The 14,998-nt window shown below is 34.2% G+C and overlaps 3 protein-coding genes across 5 annotated transcripts; all 3 read right to left on the bottom strand.

Annotated features, from left to right (window-relative positions):
- Positions 1-296: 296 nt before the first annotated feature.
- LOC123197540 (probable disease resistance protein At4g27220) lies at positions 297-3,496 on the bottom strand. The gene has a single exon (XM_044611858.1). The coding sequence runs from the start codon at positions 3,129-3,131 to the stop codon at positions 297-299; it is 2,835 nt and encodes a 944-aa protein (XP_044467793.1). The 5' UTR covers positions 3,132-3,496.
- Positions 3,497-6,297: 2,801 nt separating this feature from the next.
- LOC123197198 lies at positions 6,298-7,085 on the bottom strand. Its single transcript, XM_044611372.1, has 2 exons — positions 6,475-7,085; positions 6,298-6,381 (listed from the first exon to the last, which is right to left on the bottom strand). The coding sequence occupies exons 1-2, from the start codon at positions 7,024-7,026 to the stop codon at positions 6,355-6,357; spliced, it is 579 nt and encodes a 192-aa protein (XP_044467307.1). The 5' UTR covers positions 7,027-7,085; the 3' UTR covers positions 6,298-6,354.
- Positions 7,086-8,898: 1,813 nt separating this feature from the next.
- On the bottom strand, positions 8,899-14,857 carry LOC123197197. 3 transcript variants are annotated; one of them, XM_044611369.1, is made up of 5 exons: positions 14,572-14,857; positions 14,040-14,480; positions 13,430-13,924; positions 12,553-13,143; positions 12,092-12,459 (listed from the first exon to the last, which is right to left on the bottom strand). In XM_044611369.1, exons 1-3 carry the CDS (start codon positions 14,851-14,853, stop codon positions 13,826-13,828), a joined length of 822 nt encoding a protein of 273 aa, XP_044467304.1. In that variant the 5' UTR covers positions 14,854-14,857; the 3' UTR covers positions 12,092-12,459; positions 12,553-13,143; positions 13,430-13,825. The 3 variants fall into 3 exon arrangements, with proteins under 3 accessions (XP_044467306.1, XP_044467304.1, XP_044467305.1); XM_044611370.1 differs by lacking the exon at positions 14,572-14,857 and having other exon boundaries at positions 13,430-13,546; positions 13,639-13,924; positions 14,040-14,131; XM_044611371.1 differs by lacking the exons at positions 12,092-12,459; positions 14,572-14,857 and adding an exon at positions 8,899-9,109 and having other exon boundaries at positions 14,040-14,131.
- Between the last annotated feature and the right edge of the window lie 141 nt (positions 14,858-14,998).

The following is a 14,998-nucleotide window of genomic DNA, read 5'->3' as shown; positions in this document are numbered from 1 at the left end:
CTCCTTTTGAGTCAATCACTACTTCCATTGATTTACAATTGCTTACCACAAGGTTTTGGAGTTGATTAAGACTTTTGACCATAGAGGATGAAAACAAAATTTTCAAGCCATTACACTCCTCCACGGTCAAGCTTTTTAAGTATTGACCATAAGAAAACATTGCTACGCATTGATCAAGCCATGTATTCCCAAAATTAATTGAACACAATTTCAAGTTCTCCAATCTTGGCAAGACAACCTGTAAAAACAAATATTGCCCTTAAAGATAACTTATGAATTAATAAGAATACTTTTTTTTACATCAAAAGAAAATAAAAAATGGAAAATGGAAAACATACCGTCATGGTAGAGCTGATATTAATGAATTTGGGTAAGCGTTGTAGTGTCAAAGAGCATAATTGATTGAACTCTGTCTTATTATTCGTCTCAATTTCATCACCATGATCATCACTTTCTTCACCAAAAAGTTCTTTTAGGTTCTTACAGCCAGTCACTTCAATTTCCTGTAGCTGTATAAGGCTTTTTGCAATGAAGGATGCAAAGAGATACTCCAATCTATCACATTTTTCTATTTTTATAATCCTTAATTTGCTAAAAGACTCTGCATTGAGTTGACCATAACATATCTTCTCTAATTTAATCAAATTGCAAAGTATCAACGACTCCAACTCGGGAAAGGCTGGTTTCCAAGCAACTGAGTTAATGATATATAAAATCTCAGGACCATCTTTTACATCCAGATGCTTCAAATGTGGTAAACCATCCACATCGAGTTCATAAAGAACATTTCTAAAACCCTTCATTTTTTCCAGAGAGAGATATTCAGTTATCTTCAACAAACTTTTAATTCCACCCCTCAAATAAATTCTATCACTGATCTTGAGTTTCAATGTTTTCGAAGTTGAAAGGTCACATTTACCAGACCATTTCCATTTATTGCCTATAACTATTTTATAACTTTCCAATTTCTTGAAGAACAAATCTTGTGGCATAACTCGATCATCCTGAACATGAAGATGTAAAGCTGTTAGGTTAGACAATTGCTTTAACTCTTCAAGACTAGCATTTCTTCGTCCTTGATTATCCACTCCTTCAAGTTCCCATTGAACGAAGTTGTTGCCCATATATAATTCTTCTAATTGAGACAAGCAGGGGATGATATTTGGTGCAATGTATTTAAGGTTTAAACAATTGCTCAAATCTAATAATTTCAATCGGGTCAATTGTCCAATTTCTGCGGGTAATTGTTCAATATCAGAGTTTGCGAAGCTAAGAATTTCTAATTTACTTAGCTCTCCCAAAATTCTTAAATCCTTCAGCAGGCAGTCGTCTAAACACAATGTTTTAAGATTTTTTAGGCAAGAAAGGGATGAAGGCAATGAAAAGAATTGAAATCCAGTAAGATCTAAAACTCTGAGTTCTTTCGTTTCTTCGAAAAAATCATTGGGGATTTGTAGTGAGGGATTGTTCGTAAACTGGAAGAACAACTTCAGTTTTGGAAATTCTAGCCGTTGAGGAAGCCCGTCATAAATATCTATATAGGGAAGAGAAATAGCAGTTGAATCTTTTGATATATGCTCCCCAAGTTCTTCTTTCAAGCTGGTGACATTTTGAATATTAAACATGAATTTCTCTGTTGATGCAATCGATACAGCAACAAGATAAATAATATCATGCATTTTAATTCTATGGTCATTGTCACCATCCAACAACAAACAAGAAGCTTTGAGACGATCGATCAACTCGTGCAATCTATTCCTTCCTTCTTCTAATGTATAAACACCTCCAAACAAATTCAAACCCATACTATATTTTAATAGGTCACCAATGGAATAGGTATCACCAGCCTCTATTAGAGCAAAAAGAAGACATAGTGATTTAGCTTCCTCATTTTTCAGAAATTTGTAACTCAGCTCAATAGTAGAACACACACTTTCTTCCATATCTAGAATATGTCTTGGATTAGACCTTTTAAGTTGAGCCAAGGCATCCTTCCAAACGTGAGGACTCTCATTTTTCAATGTACTTGCAATTGTTGAGATTGCAATTGGTAAACCTGAACATTTTGTAACAAACTCAACTGCTAGAGGACGAAAATCAGAGCTTTCTGCAGAGTTACCCACAATCTTCCGAAACAATTTCCATGCGTCATCGTAAGATAAAGTATCAACAAGGATGTTCTTCTGAGTGTTCATATCTTTCCTTAATACATCCTGCTTTCTAGAAGTTAACAATATTGTGCATGGCTTGATATTATCATCTTTTCTTTCTTTCTCAGCATCCCCAAGAGGAATTCCAATTGCATCAAAGTCAAGTTTTGTCCAAATATTATCCAGTATTATAAGTAAATTCTTCTCCTTCTTTATCCTCTTGCGCAGTAGACCAGCTCTCTCATATTCATTCTCCTGCCTAAATTCCAAGCCTAAATCAAAAGCAAGTTTTTCTTGAATTTTTTTGTTGTCTGGGGTTGGTGTTACCTCAGCAATGGCCACCTCATGAAATAACTTGTCTTCCTTCACCTGCCAAGCTATTTTTTTTACCAGTGTAGTTTTGCCCACACCTCCCATCCCATACACCCCAATTATGCTAACATTACCATCCTTCAATGTGTCCATAATTTCTTGCAAAACTTGCTCTCTAGAATCAAAGGCCTCGTAGCCTCTGACATACATGGATTCTGTCCTCTGTAGAGCAGGACGATAGGAAACACTACTGAAGTTGCCTTTCCCCAACAGATTGGCCCCAGTCACTGCCGCTTTCACTGCTTCCTTTCCAAGCTTGTAACGTTGAATCAAATTAGGACAAGACTTCAGTTTTAAACAGCTGCCCTTGTTTGCTTGATCTCCATCCTCAATGATGGCTTTTGCTTCCCTTTCAGTGAAATCATCCGCAGCACGCAGCCAATTGTTAACATCGTTATGAATCTCTTCCCCCTGTCTTTCAGCGGAATCTACAGATTTCTCCACTCTTTCTTTTTTCGTTCTGAGCTCCTGAACTTGATTCTTGAGGTTGTTGATGTAGCTCTGGGACTTGAACACATACGATATCTGCTGTTTAAGCAAATCATAGGCCGACTCTGTAGCTTTTGATGCAAGTTCCGCGGCAGCACTCGCTACTATTTCCTCAGCCATGGCCGATAAATACTTGTACAGACACACACACACTCTCTCTGTTTTTTTTTTTTTTTTAATCTTTTCAAGTAAAGCTACAATTAAAGGTTAATTAGCAGGCAAGGGAAATGAAAGAAAAAGAAGTGGACAATATTATATAACAAAATAATTTAGAGAAAAGCTTAATAAACAAACTGGGAAAAAAAAGAGACACACAACAAACAAGTATCAAAGTCAAAAGTTTTTAAGAGCAAACCCTCAATGAATGTAGTCTAGCTTGAAGCAAACAGATCACTACGAGTAATACTATTAAGAGAAGTTGAGAACAGAGCTAATTTTCTTTTTGTTTTTTTACGAAATTTATTGATACTGAGTATGAAACAGATCTAATAAAACGAGAGAGAATTGATACTCTTGCAGGAGATAACAGCATCTGAAGACTGGCCATTCTGAATTATGTATTTTTGGGTAGAAACTTTTGAGACTTGGTAGCATCTGAAGACTCAACCTGGTTAATTTAGAAAGCACAAACTGTTAGGTACCTAGAGATCGCAACGGTTACCAGGAGAACCTCTTCCCTTTGCTGGTCCAGTGAATAAAGGATTCCAGGCAGTAGCAGTTACGCGTAGGATAATCTGTATTGCTTACTTTCTAAATGTAACAGTAAATATTGTAAGAAACAGAGCAAGAAATCTATTGATTTAAATGGAACATTTCATCATAAGATGAGTCTGAATAACATTGCATATTTGCTGCTTTCAACAACTCAAAACAATCGGCACTCCCAAGTTAATACATGAAATTTTCCATCAACGCAGCAATAATCTAGCAAACCAATACAAACCATTAACGCAAAATACCAACAAAACCCAACACCCCACCAGCTTTCGAGAGGCTGGAACTCTCCCCTACTCCCCTTCTTTCTTTTCTCCAAAATTGCCTTCCATCCTTCCCAGCTCCCTATTTCTGGCCTCCTTACTGCCGCTCACCCAATCCTCCGCTGCCAGCTCAGCATCCAATGTTTTCATAGTCTCCATCTTTCCCAGCATATCTCTAAACTTTTGCTGCATGTCTGTTGTCCTTTCTGCCACTGGAATGCTGCCATCTGGAGCTCCCCTGGGCTGCATATTAATATTGTTATCAGCATTCTCACCAACAGCTTCTGGACTATTGCCTTCCGTTCCAATAACTTGCTCTCTGTTATTGTTACCACTGGTGCCCTCTGTCAGCTTTACCGCTTGCACCTTCGGTTTCATCCTTCTTCCACTTCTCTTCTTCTTCACGTAGACCCGAGCTCTAACACAAACCAAGGGATTGCTTCCTCCTCGGCAACGATTTCCTCCACAATGCCAAAGGTTTTCTCCAGTACTTCAAATATCTCTTCAACTGAATCATAGTTTTGTACATAGAAACATTCTAGTTTCTAGTGACACCCGAGCATGTTGGATGGAAAAACACTAACAAGTCTTATACAACAGTACACAAATTCGCAATTTCATTTGCAGAAGGAATCCAAAGAGAGTTTATCATCCCAAATCTTTACCAATTTATCAGCCTGAATAATTTCCAATATTTCCAAACAAGGAAATCTTACGTCAAGAATTCATTTACAATTTCAATTAGACATAACCATCCATTATTAGTAAATCCTAAACATATAAATTAGCTTGAATCGAAATAAAATAGATTAGAAAGAGGAAAAACTGAACACAAAATAAGGAGGATGGATTACCTTTTTATTAAAAAGAGATTGCATGTGAGTATGGTTCTCTTCTGCACTCATTCCTTCAGGTTCATCGCTTGATAATGTCATGATAACACATTCAGAACCGGAGATGAATTTTTGAATACCAGGGCAATTCTTATTCCAGAGACTTACTAAGGAGAACATTTCAACAAAATTTGCATGAAAAATGATGCAAGATGAATACTGAACTCCTTCATATGGATCTTTTGACAGGTCTTGAACAATAATAGTTTGCAAGGGAGGACATTCCAAAATATTACTTCTCGAATAGAAGCTCGTCAAGTTAGGCAATAACTCAAGCTTAATAGAGTTTAATGGAGGGACTATAATTTTATCACTCCATCTTTTTCCCTTTCCTTTTTATGATTTCTTTGATCAAAACGCAATTTTTCACCTCTGTCTTTTGCAGTTGAACCAAACCCAACAGCACAAACAGAGTAAATATGCATCTCAGGCTGTTGCAATTGTCAATTTTTTTAAGCCCAAAATTTCTTGATGATTTTCCTCCAAATCAAACACTTTTTCTAATAATGACTCACAATTTTTTACATTCAACATGTCCAAATTTTTAACTCGGCATAGCACACTGGATGAAATACCATTTGACATATCCAAAACTTTATCCACCGTTAGAGATTGTAACTTCCAAAATAAGTCTATTTGTAACTAGTCATTCTATATTTTTCTTTTAATATTGGTGATTTAGAGAGCGTCAAACGTTTAATGTTACAGAAACCAATCAATGGAACCTAAAATTAAATTAATTAAAACAGGTTATTACTGGGATTTTGATTTTTAAGGAGCCAATATGAAGAAAGTTACCTGAAGTAAAAAATATTTGATGAAATTATAATGTTGAATATTGTATTGACTCCTAATCAATAAATTTCACATTCCTGTAATTATCTTATTACTTATCAGCAACAAGTACCCCACAATGCACAAGCAAATAACTAGGATTTTAATATATAAACAGTACAGGTGTCACACGTTTTTTATATATATATTTCTAAATATAAGCAAGTACAAAGATATATAAGCAGGTCTTTGATATGGAAATTAGGTAAATTATATTTCTGTAAATGGAAACATGAAAGGCAAAACTCTTACCTACTTTTATTAGCCAAATGTTAATACAAAATAAGAAATTGGTTTATCATAATGAATTACAAAAATGAACAACAAATTTTAATCAACAAAATGAATAATATCATGCAACTGAAACATCTAGTTCGTTTATAACTCAATAGATTTAAAGAGAAATATAATTTTATTATATTCAAAGCGAAGGGAAAAACATTTCTTCGTTTATTAGAGTCGGAAGAGAAACATAAATTAATGTTCTACATTACATAAGAATCGGAAACTGAAGTTGGTGTACTGTATTGTTCGGCCCAATTTGCATCCTACATCAACTGGTTAACAGAGGGTTTTTCAGCTTTTATATATATACGATAGGAGTTCCTCCCCTATCACAGACTAGTTGAAGGAATGACCTCAATCTTCTTTGGGGCGTCGCACATTCTGTAATCATAAAGCAGAGCACATTGAATTAACAAAAATTAAAAACCATGAATTCAATCAACTCAAATCATTGGTGAGTCAACAATGTTATACCATTTTTTTGAATAAATATTGTATGGTGGAATTAAGGTTGCCTTCCCAACATTCTTCAACTTTATCCTCTCCTTCTGTAAACTGTAGTCTTTGGAGCTTTGGTGTGCTTAAAACTCCATGACAAAAAGTCTCCATCTCCAAGCACTTTCTGACTACTACTTTTTTCAAGGATGGGAATTCCTCAGTATAATCCCCACAACAGAAGCTTCTAAGGCTGCCCAAACAGTGAAGTTCCAAATGATCCAATTTGCTGAAAATGATTGAATTCTCTATTACTTCACCTCCCAAATGTGTTATAATTTCCTCCATCATTTTGCAATCAGATACATTCATTCCTGTAAGTCGATCCAGAGTTTTGGCTTTTGAGGGGGTTAGTAAATATCTCAATCCATCACACTTTGATACCTGCAGACTTTCTAAATTCTGGAAAGACACCGATGGGGACAATGAATTTTCTAAACTGCCACATTCTGACACTTTCAGAGTCTTTAGATTTTGAAAAGCATTGCAAGGCTGAAAATTTCCTTTCCACAGATGCGATAGCTCAGGCATTTCACATAATTCTAGTTCTTCCAAGCTGGGGAATGCATCCTGGGAAATCAGTCAAAGTGTTGAAATCAGTCAATCACAAAAAAAGTATTGAAAGGAAAAAGAAAAGATGATTAATTTATGCGGGTAGCAATATATATGCTGAAATTTGTGATATCTGGGACGTACTGTATCCATAATGATAATGATGATAATGTTTTCCAACAAGAAAAATTCCACATTGCTAATAACAATAATCTTTTAAGAAATAAGATAAAATAAGTTAAAGAGAGTCAAAATTCCGCAAAATTAGTAACAGTGCCGGGTATGTATTATAGTAGCCCATGGGCCATCCCGCCGGCCTTGAAGCAATGCAACTTCAATAATTGTGAAGTATTTTATGCATTGAAAATTGGATCTAGAATTTTAAGGTAGTTTGGAGCTGAGTGGAGGCCAGATACAGATAAATTTGATCTCACTGTGATTTTATTTGATGCAATAAATAATGTCTTTAACCAAATAAACAAGCTGTTAAATTAAAATTTGGAGTCAAATTTCATGGTTTATTATTCAAAGATTTTCTAAATATTTGTGAATTGAAAATTACTTAATTAGATAAATAATTTTATTAATAAAATAAATAATAACCCTTATGCAGGCATAAAATAAACAATATTATTAAAAAAATTAAGTTAAATTTAAATTGTAAAACTAAAATTCAGATACAAATTAATTCAAATAACGTCACACATCAAATCAGTCTGAATAAATTAATTATTTTAAATAGAAAAAATAGACAATTTTTCATTTAAATTTTAGTCTAATCACAAAATTATACTCATGATAGATGAAAAATCAGATACTCACCTATAAGTTAAATGTCGTTCAAATTTTCAATTAAAAGTATAAATAAAATTATTATTTTATTCATAAATCCTAAAACCTACTAAATTTATATCACTTTTCTCCCTTAGTTTAGAAAACTCATATTTACCCCCCCCCCCCCCCCATAATTAAACTTTAAAAGATTCAATTTTCCCCCTTTCCAAGTTTCATCTCCAGTGACTTAGGAAACTGGTTGGTGATCGAAAAAAGCAAAAGTCTTTTTCGATGAAGGAAAACCCTTCGTCATCTAGATCTAAATAATGAAACATCATCCAAATTAGAAAGAAGAGACGAAGGGCGTTTTGTAGTCCTTTGTCGTCGCATCTAAATAGTTGTCCTTTGTCATCCTTCATGGCCAGATTTGGAAAATGAGTGGAAAGTATCGGTTGTAATCCATTGGCCATGGCATGACCCAAACTTTAATAAAGCATGTAACAAGAAATACCAAAGCATCAAGCATTACTTTAAAAAGAATAAAGTACGTGCAATTCTTATCTTCCTTGAAATAAAGGAGAGAACTTGTCCAAGACCAAAGGATTCTTGTCTTCCAATGAAAAATGATACGAGAAAATGTTCCTGATAGAAAAGCTCAAGTTTTGAATTACAAGAAAGATTTTATTTCTTGAATAAAATCTCCCTGATGAGTGATATTATTCCAGAAAAAAAGCACTCAGTAATCTCTGGTGTATTGTCAGAAAGTTATAAACTATGCATTTTCTATGTTGAAACTTAACAGAGGTGAAAGTCTCAGTTAATCCATATGTGTGTGCATGTGTGCTCTCAAGGTCTTAAATTTGCAATTGAATTAAATAGGAAATTGAATGTCTCTCCCCAGTTGTTAATCAGAAATAAATGTCTTTGATCTAAGTTTTGGTTTTGTAGAAATTTAACATGATCTTAACGATGCTCATATCTGTAATAATAGATTTTTTTTTCATTGTGGATAGTGTACTCTCAACAAATTTGCATAAATAAAAAACCACTGTTGTTCCTTGTAAAGACTATTCAATAAAGCGTCAACATGTATTGTCTTGTTTGCCCAAAGTGTTCGGCAACTTGGAGAAATTGGAATACATAAAACAAATCCAACTACAACAGAACAAATATGTACAAAGAGGGCATTCCACCTTAAACAAAATGAGTTAATAAAATCAGTTGAGCCGCAGTGTGTCACAGACTATTTGAAGTAATGACCTCAATATTCTTTGGAGCTCCGCACATTCTGTTATCATGAAGCATAGCACACTGAATGCATGAGGTTATTTTGTGTGCCAATAATATACCATATTCTTGAACAAATCTTGTGTAGTGGAATTAAGGTTGCCTTCCCAACATTCTTCTACTTCATCCTCGCCTCCTGTCAATTGTAGTTTTTTGAGCTTTGGTGTTCTTAAAACTCCATGGGAAAAACTCTCCATCTCCAAGCATTGTCTGATGATTACTTTTTTCAGGGATGGCAATTCCAGAGTATAGTCTCCACAACAAAAGCTTTTAAGGCTGGACAAATACCCAAGTTCCAAACAATCCAATTTGCAGGAAACAATTGAATTCTCTATTATATCATCTCCCAAATATGTTACAATTTCTTCCATCGTTTTGCAATCAGATACATTTATTCTTGTAAGTCGATTCAGAGTTTTTGCTTTTAAGAGGGTCGGTAAATATCTCATTCTATCACACTTTGAAACTCGCAGTTTCCATATTCTGGAAAGACACAGATGAGTACCATGAATCTTCCAAACTGCTACATTCTGACACTTTTATGGTCCTGAGATTTTGAAAAGCATCACTAGGCTGAAATTTTCCTCTCCATAGAAGCAACAACCTGGGCATTTCACATTAGTTCTTTCAAGCTAGGGAATGCACCCTGGAAATCAGTCAATCATAAAAAAAGGTGTTGAAACGAAAAATAAAAGATGATTAATTTAGGTGGGTAGCAAGTTATGTGTTCTGATTTGTGATATTCGCAGGCTTACATTATCCAAAAAGATAATATCAATAATGTTTCCCAGTACAAAAAATTAGGTATTGCTAATAATAATAATCTTTTAAGAGATTAGATAAAATGAGTAAAACAGAGAGTCAAAATTCTGCAAAATTAGTAATAGTGCCTTCTACTTGTTAAATTATAGGCATGATTTAATAGGGTATTTGAGGGCCATACCTTGTAAGCAAAGAACAGTGGTTGTTGACTCCCTCCATGACTCCCTCGGATGCTCAATAATTCTGAAGCAAAGATCTCCATATTATCACATCCGCTTACAATACAACTTTTCTAAAACTGACCGTTCTGAAATATGTATTTTTGGATAGAAACTTTCGAGACTTGGTATCATCTGAAGACTCAACCTGGTTAATTTTGAGAGCACAAACCAAGGGATTGCTTCCTCCTCGGCAACAATTTCCTCCACAAAGCCAAAGGTTTTCTCCAATACTTTAAATATCTCTTCCACTGAATCACAGTTTTGTACATAAAAACATTTTAGTTTCTAGTGACACCCGAGCATGTTGGATGGAAAAACACTAACAAGTCTTTTACAAAAGTACACAAATTCGCAATTTCATTTGCAGAAGGAATCCAAAGAGAGTTGATCATCCCAAATCTTTACCAATTCATCAGCCTGAATAATTTCCAGTTTTTCCAAACAAGGAAATCTTACGTCAAGAATTTATTTACAATTGCAATTAGACATAACCATCCATTATTAGTAAATCCTAAACATATAAATTAGCTTGAATCGAAATAAAATAGATTAGAAAGAGGAAAAACTGAAAAAAAAAAAAAAAAGGAGGATGGATTACCTTTTTATTAAAAAGAGATTGCATGTGAGTATGGTTATCCTCTGCACTCATTCCTTCAGGTTCATCGCTTGATAATGTCATGATAACACATTCAGAACTGGAGATGAATTTTTGAATACCAGGACAATTCTTTTTCCAGAGACTTAATAAGGAGAACAAAATTGCATGAAAAATGATGCAAGATGAATACTGAACTCCTTTATATGGATCTTTTGACGGGTCTTGAACAATAATAGTTTGCAAGGGAGGACATTCCAAAATATTACTTCTCGAATAGAAGCTCGTCAAGTTAGGCAATAATTCAAGCTTAATAGAGTTTAATTGAGGGACTATAATTTTATCACTCACTCCATCTTTTTCCCTTTCCTTTTTATGATTTCTTTGATCAAAACACAATTTTTCACCTCTATCTTTTGCAGTTGAACCAAACCCAACAGCACAAATAGAGTAAATATGCATCTCAAGCCGTTGCAATTGTCAATTTTTAATGATTTTAATTTTTGTAAGCCCAAAATTTCTCGATGATTTTCCTCCCAATCAAATACTTTTTCTAATAATGACTCACAACTTTTTGCATTCAACATGTCCAAATTTTTAACTCGGCATAGCACACTAGATGAAATACCATTTGACATATCCAAAACTTTATCCACCATTAGAGATTGTAACTTCCAAAATAAGTCGATTTGCAACTGACCATTCTATATATTTTTTTTAATATTGGTGATTTAGAGAGCGTCAAATGTTTAATATTACAGAAACAAATCTGTGGAACCTAAAATTAAATTAATTAAAACAGGTTATTACTGGGATTTTGAAGTTTAAGGAGCCAATATGAAGAAAGTTACCTGAAGTAAAAAATAAGGATTCATTTCAATATTTGATGAAATTATAATATTGAATATTGACAATATTGTATTGACTCCTAATCAATAAGTTTCACATTCTTGTAATTATCTTATTACTTATCTAAAGTATTTTAAGTTTGTCGGAATGTCAATGTGAAGTCATGAGTGTCTAAACCCAACCATTCCGGATTTGGCATGACCTAAAAATCATGAACAAGAAAATAAGTAGGTGTAAGCATTCAATCAGCAACAAGTGCCTAAACCGAACCGTGTACATTTTTATTCAAAACAAAATATAAAATATTCATACATGCATATTATCTCTTCGCTACTCTCTCTGCAAGAGGGACTTAATTTTTATATAGAGTGGTTACTTGAGCTCTGTTATGGGCTTTGGGGTTTTGGAGCACTCTTTGAGGCAAAAGAACTTCAAGTTACATCAGATTGTTCTCACTCAAAGAGTTAATTTGAATCATCATTACTTTTTCATTATAATTTTGGTTCTCAAATTAAATTATATTTTATATGGAGCAAAAGAAAAGAGTTGTTGAATATTTAGCTGAATGTGACATTGTGTTATTGCCCTCTTCATAAATTGATACAAGGGCTCGCTCTGTTTTGATTGCTTTTACAAGGATACAAGGTCTTCAATTGATGACATAATTCTTCAGCACACAAATTAACAAGACAACAATCTGGTCCGCCCAAAGTGTCTTAGCAACTCGGGAAATTAAAATACATAAAACAACAAATGGACAAATGTGTAAACAGAGGGCACTTCACCTCCAACAAAATGTGAGGATAAAATCAGCTAAAAAGATGGCAGTAACAAAGTCCCTTTTCACCTGGAGGAAATAGAGCCGTGATCTATCACAAACTAGTTGAAGGAATGACCTCAATCTTCTTTGGAGCGCCGCACGTTCTGTAATCATAAAGCAGAGCACATTGAATTAACAAAAATTAAAAACCATGAATTCAATCAACTCAAATCATTGGTGAGTCAACAATGTTATACCATTTTTTTGAATAAATATTGTATGGTGGAATTAAGGTTGCCTTCCCAACATTCTTCAACTTTATCTTCTCCTTCTGTAAACTGTAGTCTTTGGAGCTTTGGTGTGCTTAAAACTCCACGACAAAAAGTCTCCATCTCCAAGCACTTTCTGACTACTACTTTTTTCAAGGATAGGAATTCCAGAGTATAATCCCCACAACAGAAGCTTTTAAGGCTGGCCAAACAGTGAAGTTCCAAATGATCCAATTTGCTGAAAATGATTGAATTCTCTATTACTTCACCTCCCAAATGTGTTATAATTTCCTCCATCATTTTGCAATCAGATAAATTCATTCTTGTAAGTCGATCCAGAGTTTTGGCTTTTGAGGGGGTTAGTAAATATCTCAATCCATCACACTTTGATACCTGCAGAGTTTCTAAATTCTGGAAAGGCACCGATGAGGACCATGAATTTTCTAAACTGCCACATTCTGACACTTTCAGAGTCTTGAGATTTTGAAAAGCATTGCAAGGCTGAAACTTTCCTTTCCACACATGCGATAGCTCAGGCATTTCACATAATTCTAGTTCTTCCAAGCTAGGGAATGCATCCTGGGAAATCAGTCAAAGTGTTGAAACGAAAAAGAAAAGATGATTAATTTATGTGGGTAGCAATATATATGCTGAAATTTGTTATATTTGGGACTTACTGTATCCATAATGATAATGATGATAATGTTTTCCAACAAGAAAAATTCCGCATAGCTAATAATAATAATCTTTTTATGAAACAATATAAAATAAGTTAAAGAGAGAGCCAAATTCCGCAAAATTAGTAACAGTGCCTTCTACTTATTAAATTATAGACATGATTTAATCAAGTACTTGATGCTCATACCTGGTAAACAAAAAAACAGTGCTTGTTGACTGTATCCATGACTCCCTGGGATGCTCAATAATTCTGAAGCAAAGATCTTCACGTTATTACATCCATGCACCTTCAACACTTCTAAATCTGGCCATTCTGAAATAAGTATCTTCGGGAAAAAACTTTTGAGACTTGGTAGCATCTGTAAATTCAACCTGGTTAATTTAGAAAACACAAACCTAGGGATTGCTTTCTCCTTGGGAACAATTTCCTCCACCGTGCCAGAGCTTTTCTCAAGTACTCCAAATATCTCTTCAACTGAATCACAGTTTTGTACTTCCAATGTATCTAGTTTTTGGTGACTCCCAAGCATGTTAGATGGAAAAATACTAACAAGTCTTTTACAAAAGCGTACAAACACACAATTTAATTTGCAGAAGGAATCCAAAGAGACCTCATCGTTCCATAATTTACCAATCGATCAGCATAGCTGATTTGCAATTGCTCCAAACTAGGGAGTCTTATCTGAAGATTTCAAATTACAATTATAACATAACATCCACTATTAGTAACTTCTAAAATTATAAATTAGATATGATGGATAAGAAAAAATTACAAACAAAATAAAAGGACAGATCACCTTCTTATCAAAAAGAGATTGCAACTGAGTAGAGTTCTCATTTGCGCTCATTCCTTTAGGTTGTTTGCTTGATGATGTCATGTCAACACATATAGAACTGAAGATGAATGTTTGATTACTCGGGCAATTGTCAATACACAGTCTGAATAAGGAGGGCATTTCAACAAAATTTACAGTGGAGTTGCAGAATGTTGTGAGTTTTGAAAGATCTCTAAGCTTCAGCTGGTATAATTTAGGAAACAGCATCATTCTTGTTCTCCCTTCATCTGCATCAATTACTCTTTCCATGAACATACAATTAGATATCTCAAGCTCCTTCAGTTTGAAAAAATTTTTCAATGTATACGATGGGAATAAATATTTTAATTGATCAAAGCCATCGATGACCAAGATTGTTAAATTCTGGAAGCAAGAAGATGATCCCATGGTGGGTAATTCAACCTGCAAGCACATAAAAATATTTGTTTTATTTGAACAACAATTATGTTGATAAAATTAACTTATCCTGCAATAAGAACTGAAACAAGCTTACCTTTTCAGTGAAAATTGATGTAAGATGAATACTGAACTCCTTCATTTGGATCTTTTGACAGTCCTTAATGATAATAGTTTTCAAGGGAGGACATTCCAAAATATTACTTCCAAAAAAGAAGCTTTTCAAGTTAGGCAAGGACTCAAGCATGACAAAGTTTAATTGAGGGATTATAATTTTATCACTCACTTCACCCTTTTCCTCTCCCTTTTTGATGATTTCTTCTATTAATGCACAGTTTTTCACCTCTATCTCTTGCAGTTGAACAAGACCCAACAGCATAAACAAAGTAAATACGTATCTCAAGCTGTTGCAAATTGTCAATTTTCAATGATTTCAATTTATGTAAGCCTGAAATTTCATGATGATTATCCTCCAAATCAAACACTTGTTCTAGTGACTCACAACTTTTTACATCCAACATTTC

Source organism: Mangifera indica, chromosome 15, assembly GCF_011075055.1.
Source record: "Mangifera indica cultivar Alphonso chromosome 15, CATAS_Mindica_2.1, whole genome shotgun sequence".
NCBI lineage: Eukaryota > Viridiplantae > Streptophyta > Magnoliopsida > Sapindales > Anacardiaceae > Mangifera > Mangifera indica.
Note: the sequence above shows the minus strand (reverse complement) of the source record. Positions and strands in the feature narration are given on the sequence as shown.

Bases quoted from the DNA above. Each gene is read 5' to 3' on its own strand.
- LOC123197540 (XM_044611858.1), bottom strand. From the start codon at position 3,131: ATGGCTGAGGAAATAGTAGCGAGTGCTGCCGCGGAACTTGCATCAAAA.
- LOC123197198 (XM_044611372.1), bottom strand. From the start codon at position 7,026: ATGCCTGAGCTATCGCATCTGTGGAAAGGAAATTTTCAGCCTTGCAAT. The intron at 6,382-6,474 runs GTATAACATTGT...TTATGATTACAG, and splicing joins AATATTTATTCAAAAAAATG to AATGTGCGACGCCCCAAAGA.
- LOC123197197 (XM_044611369.1), bottom strand. From the start codon at position 14,853: ATGCTGTTGGGTCTTGTTCAACTGCAAGAGATAGAGGTGAAAAACTGT. The intron at 14,481-14,571 runs GTAAGCTTGTTT...ATGTGCTTGCAG, and splicing joins CATCAATTTTCACTGAAAAG to GTTGAATTACCCACCATGGG. The intron at 13,925-14,039 runs GTGATCTGTCCT...TGAAATCTTCAG, and splicing joins AATCTCTTTTTGATAAGAAG to ATAAGACTCCCTAGTTTGGA.